The sequence below is a fragment of the Microtus pennsylvanicus genome, chromosome 11, assembly GCF_037038515.1.
Source record: "Microtus pennsylvanicus isolate mMicPen1 chromosome 11, mMicPen1.hap1, whole genome shotgun sequence".
In the NCBI taxonomy this organism is placed as follows: domain Eukaryota; kingdom Metazoa; phylum Chordata; class Mammalia; order Rodentia; family Cricetidae; genus Microtus; species Microtus pennsylvanicus.
The window spans coordinates 47,027,580-47,052,499 of NC_134589.1; the positions used below are offsets into that span (position 1 = coordinate 47,027,580).

A 24,920-nucleotide genomic window follows, 5' to 3' on the forward strand; every position below is an offset into this window, starting at 1 on the left:
AAAAACACAAACAAGAGAGAGGGAATGGGTTAGCCTAGGCTACTCTTCTCCCACCTTTTTCCATTGGGAAATGAGCCTTTTCTCCTCATTCATTGGGGTGTTGGAGCCCAGTGATGTCATGTTGGTAGGTTGAAATCAGCCTTGTTGGAAATATTTACACCATGGAAATTAGAGCAAAACTTGTGTTCCCTTGCTGGGAAAGCAGGTTGTTAAACCTGTTTTCTACAATGAACATTGCTAATGTCCCAAGCAGGATGGTCAGCCGAAGGCACTGGTGTCTCCTCATCCAGGTTCTGTGAGGAGATTCCAAGCTCATTTCTCTTTTGTATCCACTATCCAGCATGGTGTTGGGGACACACACAGGCACACACACCACACACACACGCATACAAACACACTTTATGAATTTATATGTGTGTAAGAGTCTATTGGTATGTGATTAATGAGTGAATACGAAATTTGGCTTTGCTAATTGCAGGTCATTGATGTTCTGTGTTTTTTTTTTTTCATGGCCATCTCTTTCTTGGTTAGTTGATTTCTTTGTTGGTTAGATGGTTTCTTTGTCTGAAGACATTAGACCACAAAAGGCACAGGTCTGCTTCAAAGCACTAATTGGGTGAAGAGTTACAAAGTCCAGCATGGATGCATCTCATAATTCAAGGGAGAGGATTCAGGTTGCCACTATAATGACTTTCACATATTAACGCCTTTATTTCATATATCTTGGCTACTATCACCCCTGTAATTAAAGCTCTTTGCTTGTGAAATTTACCAAAACATACTTTACAAGGTGATTATAATTCAATGTTCCAGCAAAGTTGTAATTATTGAATATTAACTATCTACCTCTGAGAAGGAAGGAGCCGTGTTTTATTTATGTACCCAGTGCTGCTGCTGCAGGGGAGAAGCTAGGAAAATTAAAAAAAAAAAAAAGCCAGGCAGATTGTTGCTTTGCAAACCTACAGCTGGGGGACATTTAATACGAACATTTGTTGCATAAATGCTCTAAACTGGTCTTTGGATAAAAATAAGCCTCACCCAACTGTCCTGTTTGTCATGTTCTGTGCTGAGCACTGTGGGTGATAATGATGACTAAGGCCTCCTCCCTGAGCGTATGGTCAAGCTCAAGGGCTGTACAAAAACAAAGACAATCATGATAGCCATGCTGAGTGTGAATCCCGGGAGAGCAGTGCCAGCCCCAGAAGGCACACTGGGTTGTTTCCTATTGGAGATGTAGCTTTCCTGGAAGCAGCTACCTTCCCACACAGCCTGTAGTGACAAGGTCTTCTTGGCTTGCTGAAGATCAGGGTTAGTACACTCTGTAAACTGGAGGGTAGTAGACTGTTTGGACTTCAGAGCCCTCGGGACCGCCACGTCCACTCTACTGTGCATGTAGAAGCAGCCTCAGACACATAAGTAAATGAGTTGCGCTGGCAGTGTTCCGATAAAACTTTATTTATGAAAACAGGAAGTGGGCCAGTCTTGACCACCTGGGCAAGCGTTAGCTGCTTCCTGTTGAACAGCAGTGTTCACCTGCTGGTGGGCCTCCCTCAGGGTCTGCATCACAGTGTTTGACACTATTAACTACTCTTTCCCTAACAATGTTTTAAAACTTAAGTGTATCTATTATTTATTTCTTTATTTTTGTGGTGCTGGGGATCAAGTCCAGGGCCTTACACATGCTAAGCAAGTGTTTTACCATGCCCCCAGACCCTTGAGGCTTTTATTTTGAAAGGAAATTATACCACACTACTCTAACTGGAAAGCCCTTCTCACTGTCTCTTGCTATGAAGTGAAGGCAGTTTTGTGTGTGTCTGTGTGTGTGTGTGTCCATGCGTGCCCGAGAGTGCATGAGTATGTGTGCAAATGTGTATTTGATTTATTTTGTTTTGCTTTTGAGGCTGTAGTTCAGGCTGATATTGAACTTGCTATGTAGCCCATTCGGGCTTGGAACTCATTTTTCTTCTGTCACAACCTTCTGCTTGCTGAGATTACCGAGAAATACTATTAAAAAGCAAAATGAAGTTGTTGAGATGAGTTAGATTATGTCGCCTTGTGAAAGCGTAGAACCTGAGGTCTGATCTTATTTATTGTAAAACAGGCTGGGGGTGTCAAGCCCAGTAGTAGAGCGTTAGTGGGGTGTGAGGAAAGCCCTGAGTTCTACCCTTAGCTGGCATGGGGGGCCTAGGGAGCTGTCTGGTGGAGACTTTGGCCTTGAATAGACTGGCGAATTGGAATGTCTTATGTGTAGCCGCAGGTGTTCATGGATCCTGCCTCCGTGGGCAGAGCACATGGATTAGGTAGGACTTGTCAGTGACTTAAGTCTGTCACTACTTAGAGAGTAGAGAGCTTATTCTTACTTTCAGTTTTGCTTTCTTTAGTAGTTATTAATCTTCTTAGTTTTGCATAGGAGGAAATAGCAGAGAAAGGTCTGATGCTTTTACCCAGTTTCCCTAGAGGTCAGGTCTCAAACTACAGTGCTGTGTCACAACCAGGATTGCTGACATAATGGAAATATTACTCCAGTTTCCCCAGTTCACACGGACTTAAAAACACCTATCTGTCTGTCTGTCTGTCCACATGCATTTAGAGGTCAGAGGAGAGCTTTCAGGGGTCAGTTCTTTACACTGTGTGGATCCAGGAATTGAACTCAGGTCGTCAGGGATGACAGCAAGTGCCCCTACCTGCTGAGCCTTCTAGGTCCCTCACAAGGATTTATTTGTATTTGGTGTGTGCGTGTGTGTGTGAGAGAGTGTGTGTGTGTGTTGTTCTGTGTTGTTTAATCCATAGTCAAGAAGCAGATTCTCACCGTTTGGTTCCCTACATTTTCCTTTTATAGTCCCACCTCTCTCCCCCTGCCTCTGCCCTTCCTTCTAGTTCCAAACATTGGCAACTGTTTATCTGCTTTCCCATCTTTGTTTCCCACTGTGATAGCACCACCTGATACGGCATCATATCTTTATGAGTTATTAATATTTTAGTAAAACCTTCAGGGTTGCTCTCTGCTCAGCAGATTGTCCAACGTCTCAAGTGTGCCACTGGTTTGTTTCGTTTCTTCTTGTTTCCCCCTCTCTCCCTCTATTCCTTCCTTCTCCCCCTTTTTCTGTTTCCCTCCTCCTTTCCTTCTTTCCTTTCATTATTTTGAGAGAGATTCTCTCAAAATAGCCCAGGCTGGTCTTGAACTTGGTACCTCCCTGAGTGCTGGGATTACAGGTGTGTGTCCCCATGGCTTGTGTCATCATGTCACCTGGCTTAGGCTGAGTAGTATTCCATGGTCTGGCTGCCCGTGCTTAGCCATTCACACTCTCCGGCATCAGGGTCGTTTCCAGCTCTGGAGACTCATGAGCGGAACTGCTATGCACACTTTTGTGTAGGATTTGGGGTTAAGAACCTGTGTTTTTATTTCTCTGGATACCTGCCTAGCAGAGTAATTGCCGCTCGTATGGCGAATTGCATGTGCCAGACCATTTTCTGAAGCGATTGTTTCCCCTTCAGTGTGAGTGATCCAGCTTTTCTGTGTCTGAGCCGGATTCGGTGCTGCTGACTTTTAATTTAGCCCTTCTGACACATGCGTGGTGCACCTCATTGTGGTTCTAGTTTGCATTTCCCTGTCGGCTAATGAAGCTGAACCTCATTTTTTAAAACATCATTTTTTTTCATGTGCTTACTCGCTATCTGTGTGTCCACTTAGGTGAAGTGTCTATGACTTGACCGTTTTCTAATTTTTCTTACTGCTAAGTTTTTATTACAGCTTTACTAATCTATAGTTCTCACACCGTGCACTTCACAATAGTAAGAATTACGGCTCCACGGGTGGCTTGAGGTGTGATCGCAGTGGCACAGCAATAAGGATCTTGTTCCAAAATATGCTCATCACTCTCCAAATAAAACCTGCATCCATGGAAGTCACTCCTCTGCCCCTTTAGCTCCTGGAGGATATCCAATTCAAGACCAGCCTCGGCTACATCGTGAGACTCTGTCTCAAATCTGTCTCAAAGTAGTCTGCCTTCAGTTCTGTGAGTTGGTCTGTTCTGGACCTTTGAGAAATGGAGAAATATATGTGACATTTTTGATTGGTTTCTTTCACTTAGCTAAATGTTTTCAGGGTTCATCTATGATGTAACATGGTCTATCTGTTCCTTATTTAGGTCAAGTAATGTTCCACTGAATGTCTATACCAGATAAAAACAATCTATTGGTTGCTTGAGAGATAATCTGGGTGTTCCCACTTGTGGGTTATGCACAGTACTGCTGTTGACATCCATGTACAAGTTTTTGTGTGTGTGTGTGTGTGCATGTGTGTGCGTGTGTTCATGCATTTTGTTGTCTCTTAGGTGTATACCTAGGGGTGGAATTGCTTGGTAGTTAGCCTTCTGAGGCTGGCAGGCTGTTGCCAGAGTCTCTGCCCTGTTCACATTCCTGTCAACAGTGAGCAAGTGTTCCGAGGTCTCCGTAACCTCCCCCACACTTGTTCTTGTCACTCATCAGCAGACCCATCCTAGTGATTATGAAGTAGGGTCTTTTTTTATTATTATTACTGTAGAGTTTTTGTTATGAGACAGGTTCTCACTGTGTAGCCCAGCTAGCCTAGAATTTGCTCTGTAGACACACCCTGGCCTCGAATTCACAGACTTTTGTCTGCCTCTGCCTTCTGAGTGCAAGGATTAAAGGAGTGAGCCGCCACGCCGAACCCTTCTTTAGAGGTCTTTCACTTTGAAACCAGTCCTGTACTTTGAGTCATAGTTTGGGTGTTAAGTCTGAAAGCTCTTTGCTCTGAGCTCTTGGATCCCAAGACCTCCTTCCCCAGGGCCAGCACCCAGCTCTGCAGTGTTCCTCCATTAACCTGTCTCTGAGGGCCAGTGGACAACAGGGAAGAGGAGAAAGGAACCCTGGGTTTGGACAGCCCTTTCGCTTCACACTCAGTGGCTTCTTCCCATTCCTTCCCCGGCCCCCGTGTTTCTTCCAGACCCTGGAGGAAGAGCTGTTTGGGAACAACGAGGAGAGCCCAGCTTTCAAGGAGTTTTTGAATCTCCTAGGGGACACCATCACATTGCAGGACTTCAAAGGGTGAGTTTTGTCTGAGGCTGACTTCATTCATGGGTGGGGCCCGTGGTGAGGGCCAGGGCAGACAGTTCTGTCCTGAGGGAGCATGGGGCTTTTCCAGCTTCGATCCTTTGCTCACGTGCCTGCATTCCTGAAGACTCAGTGGTCCCAGGGATAATCTAGAGTGACAGGTTGGCTGAGAGGCAGTGGTCTGGGCAGCATCATGAGGTGGCTCCTGCTGCGGTCTGCCTTCCTAATTACATTTGGCTCACACTGACGGTGAAAGGAATCCACCTTCCCTACCACTTACCTGGCAGGAGAAAGAGAACCCTGTGCTGTTTCTAAGGAAGCGACCCAATTTGGACAACATGCGAAGAACAGATAATTAAGACTTCACGCGAACGTAATAACCCTCTTGGCAGAAATCCATGCAGCAGTGTCCAGTCCCTAGATTATTGGGACTGTTGTTTGGAAAACCCTGGCCCTTGATTTTCCTCAGAAAAGGTGACATTTGGGAATATTTCAGACCTGTCCAACTGAGTGACTGGCATATGGCTGAGAGTCCTCACATTTAGTCCAGGGGCCAAAACAAGCACCTGACATCCTGTGAAAAGCATTAGTCCAGTTGTCCTAGGCGGTTGATAATTGCTTTCTTCCTCTGCTTCTTTCTCCTCCCTGCACCCCTCGCTCTATCTTCTCCTCACTTTGCAGTCACTACTATTGCCTGGAGTCTGGAGTCAGTCACAACAGAGTTAGACTCCTGCCTCCCACGCTCACAAGCCCTAAGAGGTTGGACCAGTGACTTTACCAGGAGAACAGTCCAGTTCCTTATCTGTAAAAAGGGAGATAAACGTGAACTTAGTAACAACCCACAAGGTCACAGGGGATTAAAACAGATAATGCAGACAAAGCAGGTTTGGAACCCGAAAAGGCCTGAGGTGTATCTGTTTTTTTGTTTTTTCCTTCTGGTTGCTGAAGACTGTGGTCCCAGGCTGGCAGCCATATTTCTGTGAAGGGAGAAGAGCTGGCTCCTAGAAGGTCATCAGTCCTTTCCCAATGTCTCCTTCCTGGGATGTTACAGATGTGCAGGGAGCATCATGTGTTTGTCTCTACAGAAGCTGACTGTTCAAAGCTCATCAGCTGTCCTTCGTCAGGCCCCAAGTCTCGCATGAATTCACCCACATCCAGTAGAGAGACTGACTGTCCTGGCTCCTGACCAGGGGCCTTGGGGAGCTAGGTCAGGCATCTGTGTGGGGTTATGAATGGCTGGTGGCCTCCTCACTTGAACAGCCATGTGGAGGGTACATAACCAAGGCTTGAGGTAGAGGCTTTGCTTAAATTAGTTAGTTAATTTGATTCTGTTGTAAGTCAAAATCTCACTCTATAGTCCAGGCTGGCCTCAAACTCCTGCTTTGACCTTTAACGTGCTAGGGTTGCTAACATGTAGCCACCAGGTCCCAGCCACCAGGTCCGCCTCCGTCTCTCAGATAGGTGGTTGATGGTAGGACACTTGGCTAGCTGCGCAGAAGATCCAATCTGCACACCTTCCTACCTTATACCCTCATTGGCCCAGCACTTCCATGTCTTCTCACCTACTTGTTTGCTACCTGTCCTTAGTGGCACCATGACACAGCTCCATCTCATTCCTCATTCTGCTCTTGCCTTTTTTTAATGCCAGTTTCCGAGGCGGCCTGGATGTGACCCACGGACAGACAGGGGTGGAATCGGTATACACCACTTTTCGGGATCGAGAGATCATGTTCCATGTCTCTACCAAGCTGCCCTTCACGGATGGTGATACTCAGCAGGTAACCAGGACAGAAGACAGGGCCAAGCTGCAGGTCGCTTCCACTTGACAGATGGGACACTGCAGCCTGGGGTGGCCTGTTAAAACACTTCCTTGAGACTCCGTGGAGCTCCTAGCATGCAGGAGGTCCTGGACTATGTCTCTAGCACCGAAAGTAGAAGCTAGCACCAGGAAGTCAATGAAGGGTTGAGCTAGGAGCAAAGCAAACAGTGCTGGCTGGCAAAGGCCGCCCGGCCGCTCTGCCGATGGGAGTCGGAAGCTGGGAGAGCAAGCCGAAAGCACGTGACTCTCAGCCCGTTGGTGGCCTCGCGGCTTCAGAACATGTGTAGTGGCGTCTGTGTTAGAGGGTTCTGTGGGTTGCCGAACAGCTGGCTCCTGTGAGCCACAGCTGGTGTATGCCTGCTTCTTGGGGAACTTCTGTCCTGGCCACTCAGCCTTTCTGCTCTTTGCTGCCCTGTGAGTATGAGGTTTGTAGGAGAATCCTCGCAGCCTCCTTGCCTGTCCCTAGCCTGGGGACTCTGTGAGACCTGTGACCCCAGCATTTGTCAGCTTGCTCCAGGGCAGCTGCTTTGAGCTGCACATCTTTCTGGAGGGGTTGGCTCTTGCAGCTGATTCTGGCTGTTGTGACCTTGATCACCTTATCCCACTTCTTTCCTCCTTCCTATTTCAGAGAACACAGAAGGGTGTCCCCCAAGCTCTGACCTGTTTGTTTCTGCCTAGGGCACTGGGAAGGGAGTGGGGATGCAAAGTCATAAACACTGTGCATGGTTTCTTGGGAATAAAAGAAATTGGCAAGCAAATTATGATTTGGCTCCCAAATAATAACTGAATGTTCTAGAGACAAGTGGGTGTGTGATTCCTGTGTAGCCAAAGTGGGTTTTCCCTGGGAGCCTCACCTTTGGTCCCTGTTTTCTTTCAGCCTCCCTCACCTACTGCCCTAGTCTGAGGCTCATTACCTCAGCGTCATTTCAGCCTGGGTGTGCTGCAGAGCTTGGCTCTTGGCAGGAACCAAATCAAAGACAGTTCTTTCCTCTTAAGAAATGGGCGCTAGAGGTGTGTGTGTGTGTGTGTGTGTGTGTGTGTGTGTGTAATAAGCGAGACAGTTTGCATAAAGACACCCAGTACAATGTTCAGAGCAGACACTCTGTGAATGAGAAACCCTATTTGAAAGAGCTGAGCACAAGTTCCACTTTGAGTGTGCATTTAGTAAAGGACCACAGACGTTGACTGGCAGGGCCTAGGTAAAGGAAAACCTTAACATTTGTAATCATTCATGCGAACAGCATTCGCAGTCCCAGGCACATAGTAGGGGCTTGTAACCCAGATCACATGGCAGAGTGCCTGGCACTGTTGGGTTCTGTCCTCTCGGTCTCCCCTAGTCGATTGACCTGCGTTTCTCGGAGTGCCCTCACCTCTGGTGGAGGGCTCTGTGCCCTGCCTCTTCTGTCCGCATTCCCTCGCCAATCTTGCCCGTGTTTTTCAGGATGCCCTCTGCTGCCACCTGCTCTCTGCTCCTAAAGCTGCCAGGCACTTTCTGCCAGAGAGCAGCTGCATTACCCTTGGCTGGCAGCTTGGTTAGTGGGTTCAGGTGGCTTCTCCTATGTTTGTGTTTCTTCTAGATCAATTATGACTGGCCTGACATTCCTACATTCTCTCCATGGTCCTCGGTCCAGGCTCTGTATGCTGTTGAGTTTAGTTACACTCAGGCAGGCCAGCTGTTACCTAACAACATGGCCATCTTCCTCCCTTTCCCTCTTGGTCGTACCCACAGATTGAGAGAAGCAGCTCCCCAAAGAGCTGGACCTCAGAGCTCAGGGTTTGTGAAAGCTGGAAGAAAGAGGGATTTGCTGCTAAACTCTTCTGTTTAGGGAGGTTCCTAACTCTCTTGTAACAACAAAATACTTTCTGTGTAGTTGCAGAGAAAGCGGCACATTGGGAATGACATTGTGGCCATCATCTTCCAAGAAGAAAACACACCGTTTGTCCCAGATATGATTGCTTCAAACTTCTTACATGCCTACATTGTTGTTCAGGCTGAGAGCCCAGGCACAGAGACGCCATCCTACAAGGTAAGGAAAAAGCCTCATGTGGGGGGGATATCAGTCATGAGCCCAGGTACATCCCTAGGCATGGTGGGCTCAGCGACAGCAAAAGACACTAGGTCTTAACTGGGCATGCTTTAATCCCAGCACTTAGGAGGCAGATGCAGGTGGACCTTTGAGTTTGAGGCCAGCCTAAGCTACAGAGCAAGTTTCAGGAAAGACACCAGGTCTTAAAAGTATTGCACTCCCCATGGTTGCAATCCCCATGGGCTTCTGAGATTGGAGCCTGGCCTTTGGTGGAAAGCATCTTCCACGATCATCTCCTGCATCCTTCCTCTAGCTCTTCAGCTTCTCACTCAGTGGTCCAGAAGCCCCGAGTGCTGAGCTTTGGATGTGGTGATAGCATTTGCTAGAGGAAGTCTGAGGAAGAGGAGAGGATGGCCAGGAAAGGGGAGAGAAAGAGGGACAATGGGAAGACAAAGGCTAGAGGGGACTCACAGACCCTGGCCCCTGCATCTGGATAACGTGAGCAAATGAATGGCTTTAACTGGAAGATTTCTATGAGAATGCAAGACCTTGGTGATGCTCCTGACTGGGGGACTTTTAGTTTTTCTTTCTAAGATCCATGAACACTAGAAATGTCACACTAGCCACTGGTGAGGATACATGCCTATAATCCCCAGATCCCAGCAGATGTGGGGGCAGGGTCCCGGGGCATGAGAGTTCCAAGCTAGCCTGGTCAACAAAGACCCTGTAAAAAATAAAAAGAGGATGAGGAGGGTGTGGGAAGCAAGGTGGATTAAAGAAAGTTGGATTTAGTCAGTGCATATTGTATGCATGTGAGGAAATCATACACTAAACTCCATTAATAAATATAATCAATACATGTTAATTAAAGAAAAGAGAGAAGGAAGGGCCACTTGCTGTAATGGGAGGTGGTGTGTGGAATGCCTTAGACTGTTCTGGCTCCCAGCCCTCAGCATCGGAGAGACAGGACACACCGGAGAGAAAGTTCCCTTGCTCCTCACTGGCCGCTTCTTCACCTCCCTGCTTTTTCCTAACCAGGGCAGCACATCTCTGTGTTCCATTGGTTTGAGGGGTCTGGGATCCATGGGAGATAGGCTGAGTCAGAAACTTTAGGGTGAGGGCTAGGTGGTCACCAAGTGGCGAGTTTCTGCTTTTCTTTGTTTCCTGGGAAGAGAGACCAGAGCTCAGATTCCCAGAGTGTTCCCTACATCACAGAATGCTGGGTATCAGCATCTTAAGCAGAAGGAGAAATGCACATGCCATTGCAAATGGGAGAACTGAGGCTGGGAATGTGTACTAGATACTAACCCAGGCCCTCTCGGCTTTCCGAGGCTTGCTGTGGCTTAGCCATCTTCAATGCCTTCACAATGGTGATTCCTCTGCTTTGTCAATTTAGAACCACATGTAGTAAGTGCAAAAGTCTTGTCAACTTTTAAAACCAAGTATGAGACGTATAAAAAGCAAAAGGAAAGAGAGAGTGAGAGAGAGAGAGAGAAAGAGAAAGAAAGAAAGAACTCTCGGGCTGGGGACGTGGCTGTCAGTAAAGTGCTTGCTGTCCAAGCACAAGGACCCGAGTTCAGATCCTGAACACCCATATAGGAAGCTGGTTGCATCTGTAATTCCAGCACTGGAGTGGCAGACACAGGAAGATCTCTCAGGTCAGCCAGTTCAGCTAAATAAAGTTTCAGTGAGAGACCCTGTCTTAAAAGATACGGTAGGACCAGTCACACACCTTTAATTCCCGTTCTTGGGAGGCCGAGGCAGGTGGATCGCTGAGAGTTTGAGTCCAGCATGAATTCCAGGACATCCAGGGCTCCAGAGAACCCGTTGCTAAACAAACAAAGACCAAACAACAACAATAACAACAAAATAACAGTAATAATAAGCACATGTAGATGGCTCAGTGGGTAAAGGTGCTTACTACACAAGTCTGGTGACCCAGGTTTGATCACTGGGACCCACTCACTACCTGTGAGGAGTCCTACTCCCCAAATGTCCTTTGACCTCCACGCACACCCTACCCCCATATGCACATACGTACATGCTCCCCTCTGCAGAAACACATCCCCCTCCTCTAACAAGTTTATGACAAGCACACCTCTCCTGTTGAGGTCCATGAGCTTTTTGTATGTGTGTGGCTGTGTGTGTCCCTCTGACACAGAACAATCTAGCCTGCTTTGACTGAAATGGGCATTCAGTTTACTGTCACTGCTAGACACCGGGTTTCTTCTTCTGTGCCTTCTGTGTGCTGGGAACACTGGGAAACAAGGCAGAACCGGCTTTGCTGACCCCAGGCAAGGGACAGAGGAGCCAGTGAGTGCAGTTCAGTCAGGGCAGCATAAGAGCCACCCTGCTCCTACTGAGGAAGGCTTGGATTCGTAACCCATGCCTGTATCTTCCATGGTGCTCTCCAGAGTGCTGCTCACCCAGTTCCCCCCTCCCCGCAGAAGCACCATGGGTGACTCAAACTGTGAGGAGGACTGGGTGACACTGGGCTTTAGCTGAACCCTACAGGAGGAAGACAAGAAACAAGGAAGAAGAGTAAAGGAGGGAGGGACCCCAGACAGAGTGGCACAGCAGCCTGGGATCTCTGCCTCTGCTCTGTCTCTTTGTGCCTGTGTGATTGTCATCTCTGGGCCTCTATTTCTATCATTGCAAAACCGGGAAGTTGGATTATATAACCTCGGGGAGTCTTCTAGCCCCGGCCACTTGTGGAAGCAGAGATGTGGTCTGCCAGGTGCATTGGGGAGCTCTGTATTTAAGGTGCCCTTTTGTACATGTTGTCTGGTTGGATAAGTAAAGACAAAAAACCTGAGTAATGGTGGTTCCCACTCTGCCAGGCTCTGCATTACGGCAGTCAATTTCTACATTCATTTGTGTGTGAGTGTGCATGCGTGTGTGAGTGTGCATGTGTGTGAGTGTGCATGTGTGTGTGCATGTGTGTGCGTGCGTGTGTGTGTGTATGTGTGTGCGTGTGTGTGTCTGTGTGTGTGTCTGTGTGTGTGTGTGTGTGTGCATATGGAAATCAGAGGCCGACTTACAGGAGTCGGTTCTCTCCATCCACAATGTGGCCCTGGGGCTCGAACCCAGGTTGTTGGGTCTAGCAGCAAGTGCCTTTACCCGAAGAGCCATCTCACTAGCCCTGGAATAGTCTTGAAGCCTAACAAGTCCCACTAGCCTGCTCATAGGGACGAGATTGAGACTGATTGCTGCTGAGGACACTGAGTCAGGGAGCCTGGAATTGGAAGTCTTCCCAGGAGCCTTTGGGGCAGGTGAGAAGCTGGCTCCATGAGTGTGCATGAACTGTGACTGAATTACTTTCCAGGTAGGAGTTTAGTTCCCATCACTCTAGATTGGAAAGGGATACCAGCTTGGCAATCAATGGGATTCCCCCATCCTACCCCCAGGGGCCACTCCACCCCACTCCAGAAGTTCTGCCGAGGTTCCAAGACTCTTCTGTGAAGCAGGCAGCTGCTTCCCTGACCATCATGGCTTCTCTGAACAACCCTGCCTGTCTTCTGGTTGGCAGGCCATACCTGGACACTGTTGGGTCTCCAGGCCTTATGCTCTCAGTTCCCATAGGCTTCTGGTTGTCCCCATACTGAGCTCCTTCTAGCTTCAAAGATGCTTCCCCCAGTGACCTGCCCTGCTTTCTCCCAGCCCATGCCCGCTTTAGATACAGGAAGGTAAATTCAGTGCTTCTGCTTTCTGAAGCGAGCTGAGAGGAGGGGGTGACAAAGGCCTAGCTGCCTGGTAAGACTGAGTGCAGAGGAGGAGCTGGGATGAGGATGGGCGATGGATGGACATTACCAGAAAGGACTTGGATCCTGCCCCTGCTGACCCGTGGACTTCAGGGCACATCTGAGCCCCTTACTCTGTCAGCACAGACTACTTTAATGCAGGCCCGAGGGGGAGGGGCCCAGGGAAACAGCTGGGCCAGCCTCTGTGCTTTGTCCCAAGTGTCCCAGATACCCACGGTAGGCAGCCAAATTCTTGCTCCAAGATGGAACACTAGACTTGGGCCACCGGTGCATGGTAGGTGGATGGAGGGGGGGGGCTATGCCTGGCACCTGGGGCTCAGCCAAAATCTTGTCAGTGAACACAAACCATTTCTTGACTCTGAGTACCTCAGTTTGGGCCATGCCGACAGCCTTGAGCTTGTAGGAAGAATGCCCCATTGACCGAGGCTCTGCTTCTTTCCCCCCCCGGACCTGGCAGGGCCTTATTTTGGCTGGGCCCCAGACTGCCTGCTCACCCAGTCTGGCAGACTATTGCATCTGCCCTACTTCACAGGCCAGAGCGGTTGGCAGCATGCCAGGGCCTTCACGTCAGCCACTGCTAGGGAAGGGATAGGGCAGCCTCCCCAGAGCCCTGTAGCCTTAGGGGCCGACAGCAGGTAAGACCAAGATAGTTGCATGCAGAGAGGAGGTGAGTGGAAGCTGCCTGCTTCCAGGATCACCCTTATGCAAAGTCCTCGGATGTTCTTACAGCCGGTCTCACAGCAAATGGCTGGAGCCTGACTGCCCACATCCTCATTCTCAGTCAATGCCTTTGGTATCTGTGCTCAAGCTTCAGCCAGACTGACTGACTCTGTAGAGCCAGGCTCCAGACCTGGGTCCCCTGACTGTGTCAAAGCTCCCAAGAGCCCCAAGCTCTTGTCCTTGCAACCTGTATTTGCATTTTCCCCAAAATTGAATTATTTATTGTTGTTACAGTAATTGTTGCTGGTGTGTGTGTGTGAGTGTGTGTGTGTGTGATGTGTTGGGAGAACCACAGATACAACTTTTGGGAGTCAATTCTCTTCTGGAGACCTTAAGGCTTGTGTGGCAGGATTTTTTTTTTTAACCTGTGGCACCATCTCCCTGGCCCAGTATTTACTTTTTAAACACCCAAAGTGAGTTTGATATATGAACAGGTTTGGGGGTCACTACAGTGGGGGCAAACCTCAGCTATGTTTGTGTGGTCTAGATTCTCTGTACTCCTTTCTCTGGCTTTGGGTTGTTGGTTCCATCTCTTTTCTCATCAACAAAATGGGCAGTAATTCTCAGTTGCCTTCTCCGGGACGAACACTTACAATGAGGTAATGAAATAAACCTTCTGGCCACCTGTACTGTCTTGTGATCAGGGTCCCAGCCATTCCACATCCCAAGGCATCACCCTGCTAAACTTGCTTTTGACCCCTAGCAAGGCAGAGGGAAGGATGCAGCTCCCATCTCATCCAGCCCATTATAGGAGCATCATTTGGGGCTTGCGGGTGATGCTCGCGCAGACATTCTGTGTCCTGGAAAGGGGGAGGCGTGAGTTGGGCTGTTAGAAGTGGGATTTCTCTTCTGTCTCAGCTCACGCCAGACCTCTCCACGCAGGTATCAGTCACTGCAAGGGAGGACGTGCCTGCCTTTGGCCCCCCTCTGCCAAGCCCACCTGTTTTCCAAAAGGTAAAAACGTCTTCTACTATTCTTGCCGTACTCGGGACCCCAGGTCTGCCCACCTGAGCATCAGTGGTTGGAAGAGGACTTCCAACTGTGAGCCTTGCCAGGGAAGTCTTGGCTGTAGGGTTCTCTCCTTCCTGGATATCTCCCTGCCTTACCCTTTGGGGCCAGTCTGGCCCTTGTTGGGACATTGATGATGGGACTGCCTTCCTATGAGGAGCAGGACTTCCATACTGTGCTCCAGGCCAGGTGCCATGTGGAGGGTGGGTTTCCCAGTACTGGGGCAGCTGGCTTCCATGACGGTATATTAGCAGGTGGGGCTGGCCTTGGCTGGATATGACCAGATGTGAGAAGAGCTCTTGCAGGGGCTGTCCCCATCCTCCCCTGTTCTTTCTGTTACAGTGGTTGGAAGCATTTTGTCTACAGCCGAGGCTGGGAGAATTCTGAGCCCTCTTATCTGTTTCAGGGCGCAGAATTCCGGGAGTTTCTGCTCACCAAGCTCACAAACGCAGAGAATGCTTGCTGCAAGTCGGACAAGTTCGCCAAGCTGGAGGTGAGAGCGCTGGACTGAACGTCTTCTCTGGACTTGCTCTAGCGTCTTTCAGGGTTCTCACCATGGTGCTCGTTCAATAGGGGAGCTTTTGCTCCCTCCAAAGCCCTCAGCTCTGTGTTGCTTTGGGAATTCTTTCTTTTTTTCTTCTTAGGAACTCACATAGACTCTAGATCTCACCAGCCAATCCCTGGTTCTTTACTGAACATGTATTATGCCCAGGTCTTGTTCTGTTATCAGAGATAAGTGACACATTTCTTCTGCTGCTATGAGTGCACAGACGTTTGCTGAAGAGAAATTGTGGTTTATAATTCCGTGTGCTGTGTTATACTCTGGGTTGTGATAGAGCCAGTGGATAGTGATTGCTTCTGCTAGGGAAGACAAAGGGTGTGTTCAGGGAGGGCTTCTTGGAGGAGGTTGCCTTTGAGCTGCAAGAGAGTCTGGAAAGTCATTCCAGACACAGGGAATAGTCAAGGGCCAGACAGAATCGGATGCTTTGGGGTGGGAGATGTGACGGCAGCTCATGTGGCTGGAAGGTGGGGCTCAGCTGCAGATGGCGGTTGCATTAGATGGAGAGAGCCTGGGGCTTCCAGGTGATGGATGCTATGAAGTGTTTAAGCAGTGTTTGATTCGCACGTTAGAGGCACCATTAGCCAGCGGGTGTTAGGGGAGGAGAAGGGGTTGGAAGGGAGCTAGGACAGGAAACTGGCCAATTGGAAATGATTAGAGTCTAAGAGACCCAACAGAGGCGAAGATTTCACAGGAGGTACTGGTTTAAACTGTGGGTAGGTGTGTCCAGCCAGAGGCCGGCAAGCCACATGTGCCCCAGGATAACCCTGAATGTGTTCCAAGACAAAATCATAGACGAGTAAGTATAAAACATTATGAATTGTCCTCCCAGTGACCTGACTGTTCTTATAGATGACAACATTGTGCCATAATGTCAACACGTTAGACGTTCCTCTAAAGTCAGGGTTGGGAAGACACTCCTAGAAGTTAGGGTGGGAAAAGTGGGATTATAGGGTGACTCGGGCTTTGAGCTTAGGCTCTGTGGTGACATGGAGACTATTAGGAGAGGAGCTTCCTTGGGACTGTGGCCTGCTGAAAGTGCTTGTCCAGTCTGTGTAAATGGAGCCCCCTGGAGGCTGCATGCATGTCTATGGCTGATCCCTGACTGTTGGAGAGCCATGGGCCAAGGGCTGTGGATATAGATCTTGGTCTGAGATCTGGCCTGGGCATCCCTAGGGCAAGCCTTGGAAGAGGTGGTATGGCCATGGAGAGAGAGCAGGGGTTGACCTGGAAAATTTGTGCTAACTCTGGCATTAGTGAGCATGAAATTTAGTCTCCTCTAAGACCGCACTATGGTCAGGAGCTGGTGACAGAATGACAACCCTCAGACCAGGCATCTGGAGCACAGAGGGAAGTGCACAGCTGGTGTCTGCACACTGCATATACCCTTCCTTTCTAGGACCGGACCCGGGCTGCTCTCCTGGACAACCTTCACGATGAACTTCACACACACACACAGGTCATGCTAGGCTTGGGCCCTGAGGAGGACAAATTTGAGAATGGAGGCCATGGAGGATTCTTGGAGTCTTTTAAGGTATGACTTGGGGTTGCTGTGGCAGAGGGCAAAGAAAGCAAGCAGCTAAGTTACTGGGAATATGGCCTCAGAGCCCAAGGGCCAGTTAGGGGTGACAAGCTAGGGTGGTCTTTGCAAAGGGCTGGGGCATTGTGTATGAGGTTGGAGCAACCGATGAGGACTACAGTGACCTCCATGCTCTTTCTTGGCCTGGACCATCGTCAGCCCAGGAATCCCCTGGGCAGGTAGGCGAGTAAGCGGAGGAGAGGAGGCCACATGAACTAGGAATCTCGCTGTTTGCACCTGCTCCCTCTGTGGTCCGGGAGCCCAGGGAAGAACGGTGGGAGTGAGGCCACAAGCTCTAGGGGTCTTCAGCAGCTGGGTGGGATGCTGCATAATTCTTCCTTGCTGGCCAAGCCCTGGGACCTGGCTGGGGAGGGTGGGTGGAGCCGCAGCCAAGTCTCTCTAGCATTGAAAAGGGAAAAGTTTAATCCAGAAGGAGCTTCCTGTCCCCTGTCGCCTGTACTCAGGCGGAGGCTGGGTGGCCACAGAACCAGTGAGGAGCACTGGTTTCATTGCCATGTTCTGGCTGAGTGCTTGTTGGTCCACATAGCGTTTACATTGGCATCTGATTTAAACCTGACTATAATGGTTTGCATTTAGCTACATAGTATTTCTCAGTATTTCCTTTAACATGGGGTGGGGTGGTGGGGCTGGAGGACAAGGTACAAGAGGCCATAGGGTCTCAGCCGAACCTCAGATGTGGGACTTTGTTCCCACCTAGACTTTCTCCAGGTTCTGCCAGGTCTGTCGCCCATCAGAGAGATATATAAACATGACGTTTTGAGAGGCTGGTATTCGGATTGGGGTTACAGGTATTTTAAAACCCCAGCTATAGGGTACTAGGGAAGTTCTTTAAAGTCCCTAAGCTCCAGTTTTCTTGTTAAGGACCCAGAGATAATAAACTGGACCTCTGCCACTGTGTCATGAGAGTTCATTGGAATAATGCCCAGAAATTGCAGATTGCGCGTGACACAGTAAATACCCTTAGCTGTTGTAACAGGGCACACATAAACTGTGTTGTACAGGTTGCCTATAATCTTAAACCTCCCAGCTGTCATTAGTGCTCTGTGGGGAAGGCTGGTTTTATGGATGTAATAATTTTGGCATAATAATTCACATTCAATTTTAGTGATTGTGAATATTGTTTTACATGCAAGGAAACAAAGACACAGAGACGAAATAATCTGTCGCAGGTCACCCTGGAGACAGAGTTGAATTCAGGTCTCCCAAATTCTTACCAGCTACGTGATACTCCCTCCCGGTTTCTGACCATGAAGATTCCACCCATGCCGGCCAGGCTTGGGCAGGTCTGGGTCAGCTGTGCACTGCCCAGCTGGACAGTGAGAGCAGGGCATAGCCCTGCTGGCCCTAGCTAGAGCCAGCTGCTGAGATTCCTCCTGGGGGTGGGAGAAGCCAAGCTGCTTGTCCAGGCTGGTAGGAGATTCCTGGGGCTTCTGGTTTAGTCTTGATAGAAGTATCCAGGGAAGAGGAGAAATCGGGGGAATCTAGATGTAAAAGGAGCTGGGTGTTGGAGGTGGATGCCCGTATTGCCAGCATTTGGGAAGCAGTAGCATGCTGTGTTTAAGGATGGGTTGGGCTACATAGTAAGACTCTGTTTGCCTTTGGGTAGAGGAGAAAAGGAACAAAGAAAGATGAGGGCGTCATGGTGGATAGAGAGCCTCGCCAAGAGGAGGGTGAATGTGAGGCTAGGTCGTAGGGAACAGGCTTAGGCCTGGGGAGGCAGAGGAGCAGCCACTTAGAGGACTTCTGAGGCTCTGGGGGCTCTGTCCCACCTCATATCACACCTATCAAAGTGTTCCACCTCCCACACTACATTAATTTGTATGGAACAATTGGAGTTGAGCTACACTTGACGAGCTAGCACCATGCTGTGTTTTGCAGACATTTTATGAAGTATTTGTCGCTTTGAGCTTTACAGGTTCCCTTTATACTTTAGAGCAGTGTTGGTTTTTTTTCAGGTTTCAAATATTTATGTAACACTGTATGTAGGCTGTGGACATTCTGCCCATGGGGTTCAATGGATGAGGTGGCCTAGCAGCTAAATGCAGGTGACAGATCTAAAGGACAGTGGCCCAAGGCCATTTCGCCCAGTCTTTTGCATCTGTTAGGAGTAGTAGCAGCGTCACCACAGGGTGTCTGAGGTTTTCCTAGAGAGGCTTTCAAGAGGGAGCATGCTGCAAGACTCTATTATGACTGTCCAGCGAGCCAGTATTCTTTTTAATTCTGTGGTTGAGAACGGACCTGCTTTTTTCCATTCAGAGTTCACACCTGCCTTTGAGGCAGAAGTAAAAGGGGCCATCAGGGTCAGGCACACAGAGGGAGCCTTCCGGCCTTGTGTGATAAAGGAGCTGTGTCTCACTCCCTCTTAGAAGGTACTTATCCCTAGACTGCGGGTCTGTAATGAAGTCAAAAGAGTAAGTGACAATTGTTTCGTCTGTGTGATAAGCATGCAGCACATACGGACCATGATTTGAGAAACCTTGACTGACCTCATAATGCCGAGACAGGAGTAGAAGACAATGGGACAGAGTTAGGACAGCCAGGAACAGGGAGGAAGCAGGCTAATTTCTCTTAGCATTTGAGGAACTGGGAACCAGTATAGGCGGTGCTTTGGTCTCACCTGATCCTTGGTGGTAGGAGTGGTCACAGGCATCTCTGGCAAAGTCGTGGGGAGTCCTGTAGCCACAGACAGGGGCAGCCCAAGTCATATCACTGGTTGTGGAGGGAGGACTGTGGGACAGACACAGGCCCCAACCTTTGACACCTCTGTCACCCCTTTTTCTCCTGGGAGGGGAAGTTGTGGTACCAGAATGGTTGTATGCATTTGGTGGTACAGTGAGATGCACTAATGCATGCATGCACACACACACATGCACGCATGCATGCACAGGGGAGGGTGGTGGGTGGAGGTGGGGGATTGTTCAGGCCTTGGGCGTGGCTCTGCTCAGCTCATGGTTTGGAGCCATAGACTGTAAGTTGCCATCCTTTTCCTGCTAGAGGAACAGAGGACCCTGACTAAAGCCTTCTCAGCAGGCAGGAGATGAGTGGCTTTGTCTCAGAGGCCCCTGCCTCGGTTCCTTCCTGGGGTTCGGATGGGCACGCCCCACTTGGTGGGGCTCATCTCCTTGACTTTTGACCTGGTGTCGACATTGTTAAATTGGAACATCTCATAAAACTTTTTGTAAGGAGGCGATGGTGCTGGTGGCTGCAAGTCAAAGCGACTTGTTCTGAGATGCCAGCTGGGGCAGAGATGAGGTGACACATGTGGGCAGTCAGAAAGCGGTGCATTTATCCGTCCTCACGCCTCACAGGAGAGCTCCGTGGAAGGCAGCAGTGCGGTGTGCTGAGAGGCTGGGGGGCCACGGGGGCTGAGGGAGATTGGTGGAGTCAGAGTGGTTGGCCAGGAGGACGTGATAGAAAAGGCCAGTTCAAGGCTTCAAGGTTTAGAAATTGAGGTGAGATACAGTTCTGTATACCCGAGAACTTTCCATGGGTCAGGCTACCCACTACTAGAATGAGCAGACAGTCCCTGGGGTCGGGTGCGCTTTGCCAGATAGGGGTGAGCCAGGTGCAAGCCGGTCTAGCTAGTCCCCTCTGCCCCTTTCTGTCTCCCCCATTTGTCCCCCCTCCATATTCTGACTCTGTTGCCCAGGTTGAGTGGGCCAGCTCTTCCATTCAGTTGCTCATTGTGCTGTGATGTGAAATTCTTTAGATGTCACTGGACAGTTTCATTCAAAGCAAGCCTTGTTTGGGATCTTAGTGATGATGTCACTTGTCTTTCACGCTAGGATCGGGGCAGGAGAGCTAGCCTGAGTGGGCAGGTCTCATCCCAGGTGTTGGGTATACACGGTCTCATTTCATCCTTGTGACAGCTCCTCCTGGCAGGCACCATGGGCGGACCAGGACTCCACCCTTCCTGCCGCAAGAGCAGGAGAGCAGGTGACTGACAACCTGTCCAGCGCTGGAATTCTGGAATTCTGTCAGTGATTAGCTCCTCAGGTTCTCTTTGTTGACTCAGACAGTGGCACATGGGCATCTGAAGCCACCTTCCTCCCTCACATCAGCCTTTGGCCTTTTTTTTTTTTTGTATTTTTTTTTTTTTTTTGGTTTTTCGAGACAGGGTTTCTCTATGGTTTTGGAGCCTGACCTGGAACTAGCTCTTGTAGACCAGGCTGGTCTCGAACTCACAGAGATCCGCCTGCCTCTGCCTCCCGAGTGCTGGGATTAAAGGCGTGCGCCACCACCGCCCGGCTGGCCTTTTTTTTTTTGAGAGTAGGATTCCCAACCTTCTGCTTCCTAGTCATCTTTAGTTAATCAGTGAGTCGCTCCATCTTGACCTTTGACTCCATCTCCTCACTCTCTCCTTCTCTCACCTCTCTCCCTCTTCCCATCTTTTACCATCCCTCCTCTTCTCCTTTCCTTTCCCCTGATTCTTTTGGGGATAGGGTCTTACTATGTAGCCGAGGCTGGCCTTAACCTCTCAAGTCTCCCAAGTTGCATGAATTACAGGCATGCACTACCATTTCCAGCTTTGAATTTTCAATCCTAGGACCTGGGATACTAGATTTGGATCTCAGCTCTATCTCTTATTAGTGCGTGACAGTTATTTATTACTTGGGAGATTTTCTATTCTTCCTATACCTCAGCCTTTTAAAGATTCAATAAGATTGTGTATAAAGGTTCCTTAGACCAGATACACAGCACAGGGCTTTTTTTTTTTTTGGTTTTTTTGAGACAGGGTTTCTCTGTAGCTTTGGAGCCTGTCCTGGAACTAGCTCTTGTAGACCAGGCTGGCCTCAAACTCACAGAGATCCGCCTACCTCTGCCTCCCGAGTGCTGGGATTAAAGGCGTGCGCCACCACCACCCGGCGGCACAGGGCTTGTTATTCACACTTAGATCCCTTCTGAGAAAGAGACAGTGAGGACTAGATCAGAACACGAAGGAAGAGTGTGAAATGTTGGTGACACTGGTAGTGGCCATAAAGGGAACAAGCATATAAAGATGCTGGCATTTATGAAACATTGATGTCACCTAAGGACCCTTTTTCTTTGACCCAAGACATGTCAGATATCCTCAGATTCCAAAGAGTACATGATTGTATGACGCTGGAGTGGTAGAATGAATCAAACATGCTGGCTCCTGCAACCATGTCCCAGAAACACCGTTGCTAGGCAACTCTTCTGTGGTCCAGAGGGGAGAGGTGACATCCCTCATGGGGACATCTTTGATTCAGACAATAGAGGCTAAACGATGTCAATTTGAGGCGGTATCTCACACTTCCTTGTTGGTGGCTTGTCTTGAGGGCTGTTACATCTAGCAGCAGCCTCTCTGAGTCTCTGTCCCTTGTCAGGAGGGAATGGCATGTAGAATGAGGCCCGTTACCAGTCCCAGGTCTCAAAGGTGTCCCCAGGGTCCTGAAGAGCAGTATTTGTGCCGACTTGGAGCTCTTCCTGGATGTCCCGCGGGAAGAAGGGGGCTTTGCTCTTCCTCTGGAGATATCTGATATTGGGCTCATGGGGTGAGCGCATGCCTGAATTCAAAAAGGCAGGAGTGGGTTGTAACTCTGGCCATATCTGCTTCCTGACGTTAGGGTGACAGGCTCACGCCATGGTGAAGAAAATCCACTAATTACTGTAGTGAGAAGTCCAGGTGATTCCAACTGGCTTAGTGAGGCAAAGCTCACACTCTTTCCCTGCTTCCCCTCTGTCGTCCTGGGCTCTTCAGCCTTGTCATCAGGTTTGAATTCCCAAATGGCTCCTGTGCTTTCAGCTGCTTTTCCCCCAAAGCCACCAGCAGACATTCTTCCTGTTAATCTAGCAAGGGAGGAGTTAAATGAGTGCTTTAGACTGAGCCTGGGTACTTTGCATCCCAAGGAGGAGGAGGAGGAGGAGGAGGAGGAGGAGGAGGAGGAGGAGGAGGAGGAGGAGGAGGAGGAGGAGGAGGAGGCGACGGCGGCATTGGACTGGATCTTGGTTCGCCAACTGGAGTTTGGTACCTGTACTTGAGGCACTAATAGTGCAGATGTCCAGGAGCCTTTGCTCTTTGGGCCTAGAGCAGCTGATTGACACATAGAGACCATCATCACAGGCACTGGATCTTGCATTATAGCCGACTCTCAGGTGTGTTCTTGGGCGCTCTTTGGACGCAGTGCCCCTTTGGCCTCAACCCAGCAGTTCTAGCACTTGACATGGTGCTGAGCACCTAGGAAACACATTGTGCTTAATATTAACAACGTGAGAAACTACATTTGTGATGCACTGCGCTCTCTCTTAAGAGATTTGTATGTTTTCGTTGCTACTCCTTTGTAGACACATCCTATCCCATTCTACACAAGTCTCAGAGAAGCTAAGCAACTTGCAGGGTCCCCAGCTAGTAGACAGTGCAGCAGAGAGCCCAGCCAGGAATTACTCCTGGCAGCGCCAGCTAAGGCTTTTGTGCTTTTGACCAGCAAGTTGTGTTGTCTGACCATCTTGTTAAGAAACTAGAGAGATGATCAGAGGACAGTGATGGAGGGTTGGGGTCACTGGAGGAAACCTCTTCAATATACCTCTGCTTTAAACACCTCTGTAGCAAAAGAAAGTGTTATCCTTAGGAGAGCCAGGATCCTGTCGTACTTCTGTTGCCTGGAAATCCTCTCTTAGATGGAGCTGAGTTCCAGCATCATAAACACCCCTCTTTGGTCATGTGCAGAACAGCATTGCCCTCCAGAGAACTCTGGGGAGAGATTGCCACCCAGGTCCAGATCTTCCAGGGGCTCAGTTAGTGTTCTTAGAGCTTAGTTATTCTCATTTTTCTCATGCACCATGACAAACCTGACTGTCCTTCTTGTAGTCAGCCCGATACTTGACAGCTTGCCAATACCCAGCCCACCCCTTCTCTCCCCACCCTTTGCTCTTGGCTGGCCACAAGTGAATGCAGGGTTCCACAACCCCAGCAGCCCCTGCCTGTGCCCAGTCTGAGCCCATGTCTCTTTGAACAGCCTTGCAGGCCTGTAGTGTTGATCGGGAAAGTATGTCTTCAGCTTCTGCAAGCCCAAGTGAGGGCAAGCTGCAGCTCCAATGCATAGATGCTCAGGGACTTGTTCCAGGGTTCTACAACAGGGGCGGTTGTAGCTACACAAGGCACACCTGTGGTGACAGTGGGAAGGGCAAGTCCAGTACACACTTAAGAGGGGAAGCTTAGCTTTGTGAACACAGAACTGCTGTGCGGTTGATGATGTAGCTCGGTGGTGGAGCTCTTGCCCGGCACGAGGGAGATCCTACATCTATCCCTCAATGCCACACCAAAACATAAAAGTCAAAATAAAAAGGATCAGTGCTCAGTCTGGCACTGGAGTTCAGTCCCCATCCTGTGTGGAACATGTGACAGTCATTTTACAGGCAAGAAAACCCTAAGAGATGTTGAGTTGCTAGCTAGACAGTATCTCTGAGGTTTGGTGAGCTCCAGGCCATGTTTCCGCTTCCCATGAACGGAGGATACTAGGTTGGCCCACCTTGTACCACTGACCCTGCCTGGGCAGAATTTAGAGAACTCTGCAAACACCCAGTACTGAGGAGTGGGTTTGTGACTATTTGCGTGTTCATGCTAGTATATACATACATGTGTACATGTGAGGCCAGGACAGACTAGTCCCGAGGGATCAGGTACTGACCAGGTCTCTCAGACCTTTGTCACTTCCCACCCCTTGCAGAGAGCCATCCGTGTGCGTAGCCATTCCATGGAGACCATGGTGGGCAGCCAGAGGAAGCTGCATGGTGGGAACATTCCTGGCAGCCTCAGTGGGGGTATTGTCCACAACAGCATGGAGGTCACCAAGACCACTTTCTCGGTGAGTACTTTGGATCCTGGGCTAGCATGTGCGGGGAGAGGATTAGGGAGGAAGGGTTTGTCCTACCCAAGGTTTGGGCTGGGCAACGCAAGCTGGACGATGGGCTGGGGGCACTGAAGCTGCTAGGAGCTGTAGGTCACCTACCCAGCCTCTGCTAGATGACAGTGGTCCTGTGGCATTTCCATGCCAGGTTGCCCCTGGGGTTGGTTTGTACTATGAATTGTCTTCTGAGTTTGTTTAAGAACCGAGCTTGGGTCCTCACGAGGGAGACCCTGTTAATGACAACAGTGGCCACCCAGCTTACTCTGCACCAGGTACTGAGCTGGTGACTGATATACGAGACCCTATCTGACCCCTATCACGGTTGTATGAATGGACACTCTCCCTTCCACACTTTAGGGAAAGGAGGCTCAGCGAAGCTAGCTAACTTACCAAAAATCACCCAGCCAAGATGAAGGTCTGGGGTTTGAATGCAGGACTTCTTGATACAAAGTTTAGCTCTTCATACTGTGTGTTCAGTTCTCAGG

General features: G+C 49.5%; 1 protein-coding gene across 10 annotated transcripts in view; it reads left to right on the plus strand.

The window, feature by feature from the left end:
* Window positions 1-24,920, plus strand: part of Rap1gap2 (RAP1 GTPase activating protein 2) — a 233,374-nt gene that overhangs the window by 195,529 nt on the left and 12,925 nt on the right. For all 10 annotated transcript variants that reach the window (XM_075991704.1, XM_075991705.1, XM_075991712.1 and 7 more), the window contains 7 exons: window positions 4,967-5,067; window positions 6,722-6,851; window positions 8,764-8,919; window positions 14,283-14,354; window positions 14,815-14,901; window positions 16,367-16,501; window positions 24,256-24,393. In XM_075991704.1, coding sequence (XP_075847819.1) covers window positions 4,967-5,067; window positions 6,722-6,851; window positions 8,764-8,919; window positions 14,283-14,354; window positions 14,815-14,901; window positions 16,367-16,501; window positions 24,256-24,393 — 819 coding nt within the window. The remainder of the gene's footprint in view (window positions 1-4,966; window positions 5,068-6,721; window positions 6,852-8,763; window positions 8,920-14,282; window positions 14,355-14,814; window positions 14,902-16,366; window positions 16,502-24,255; window positions 24,394-24,920) is intronic.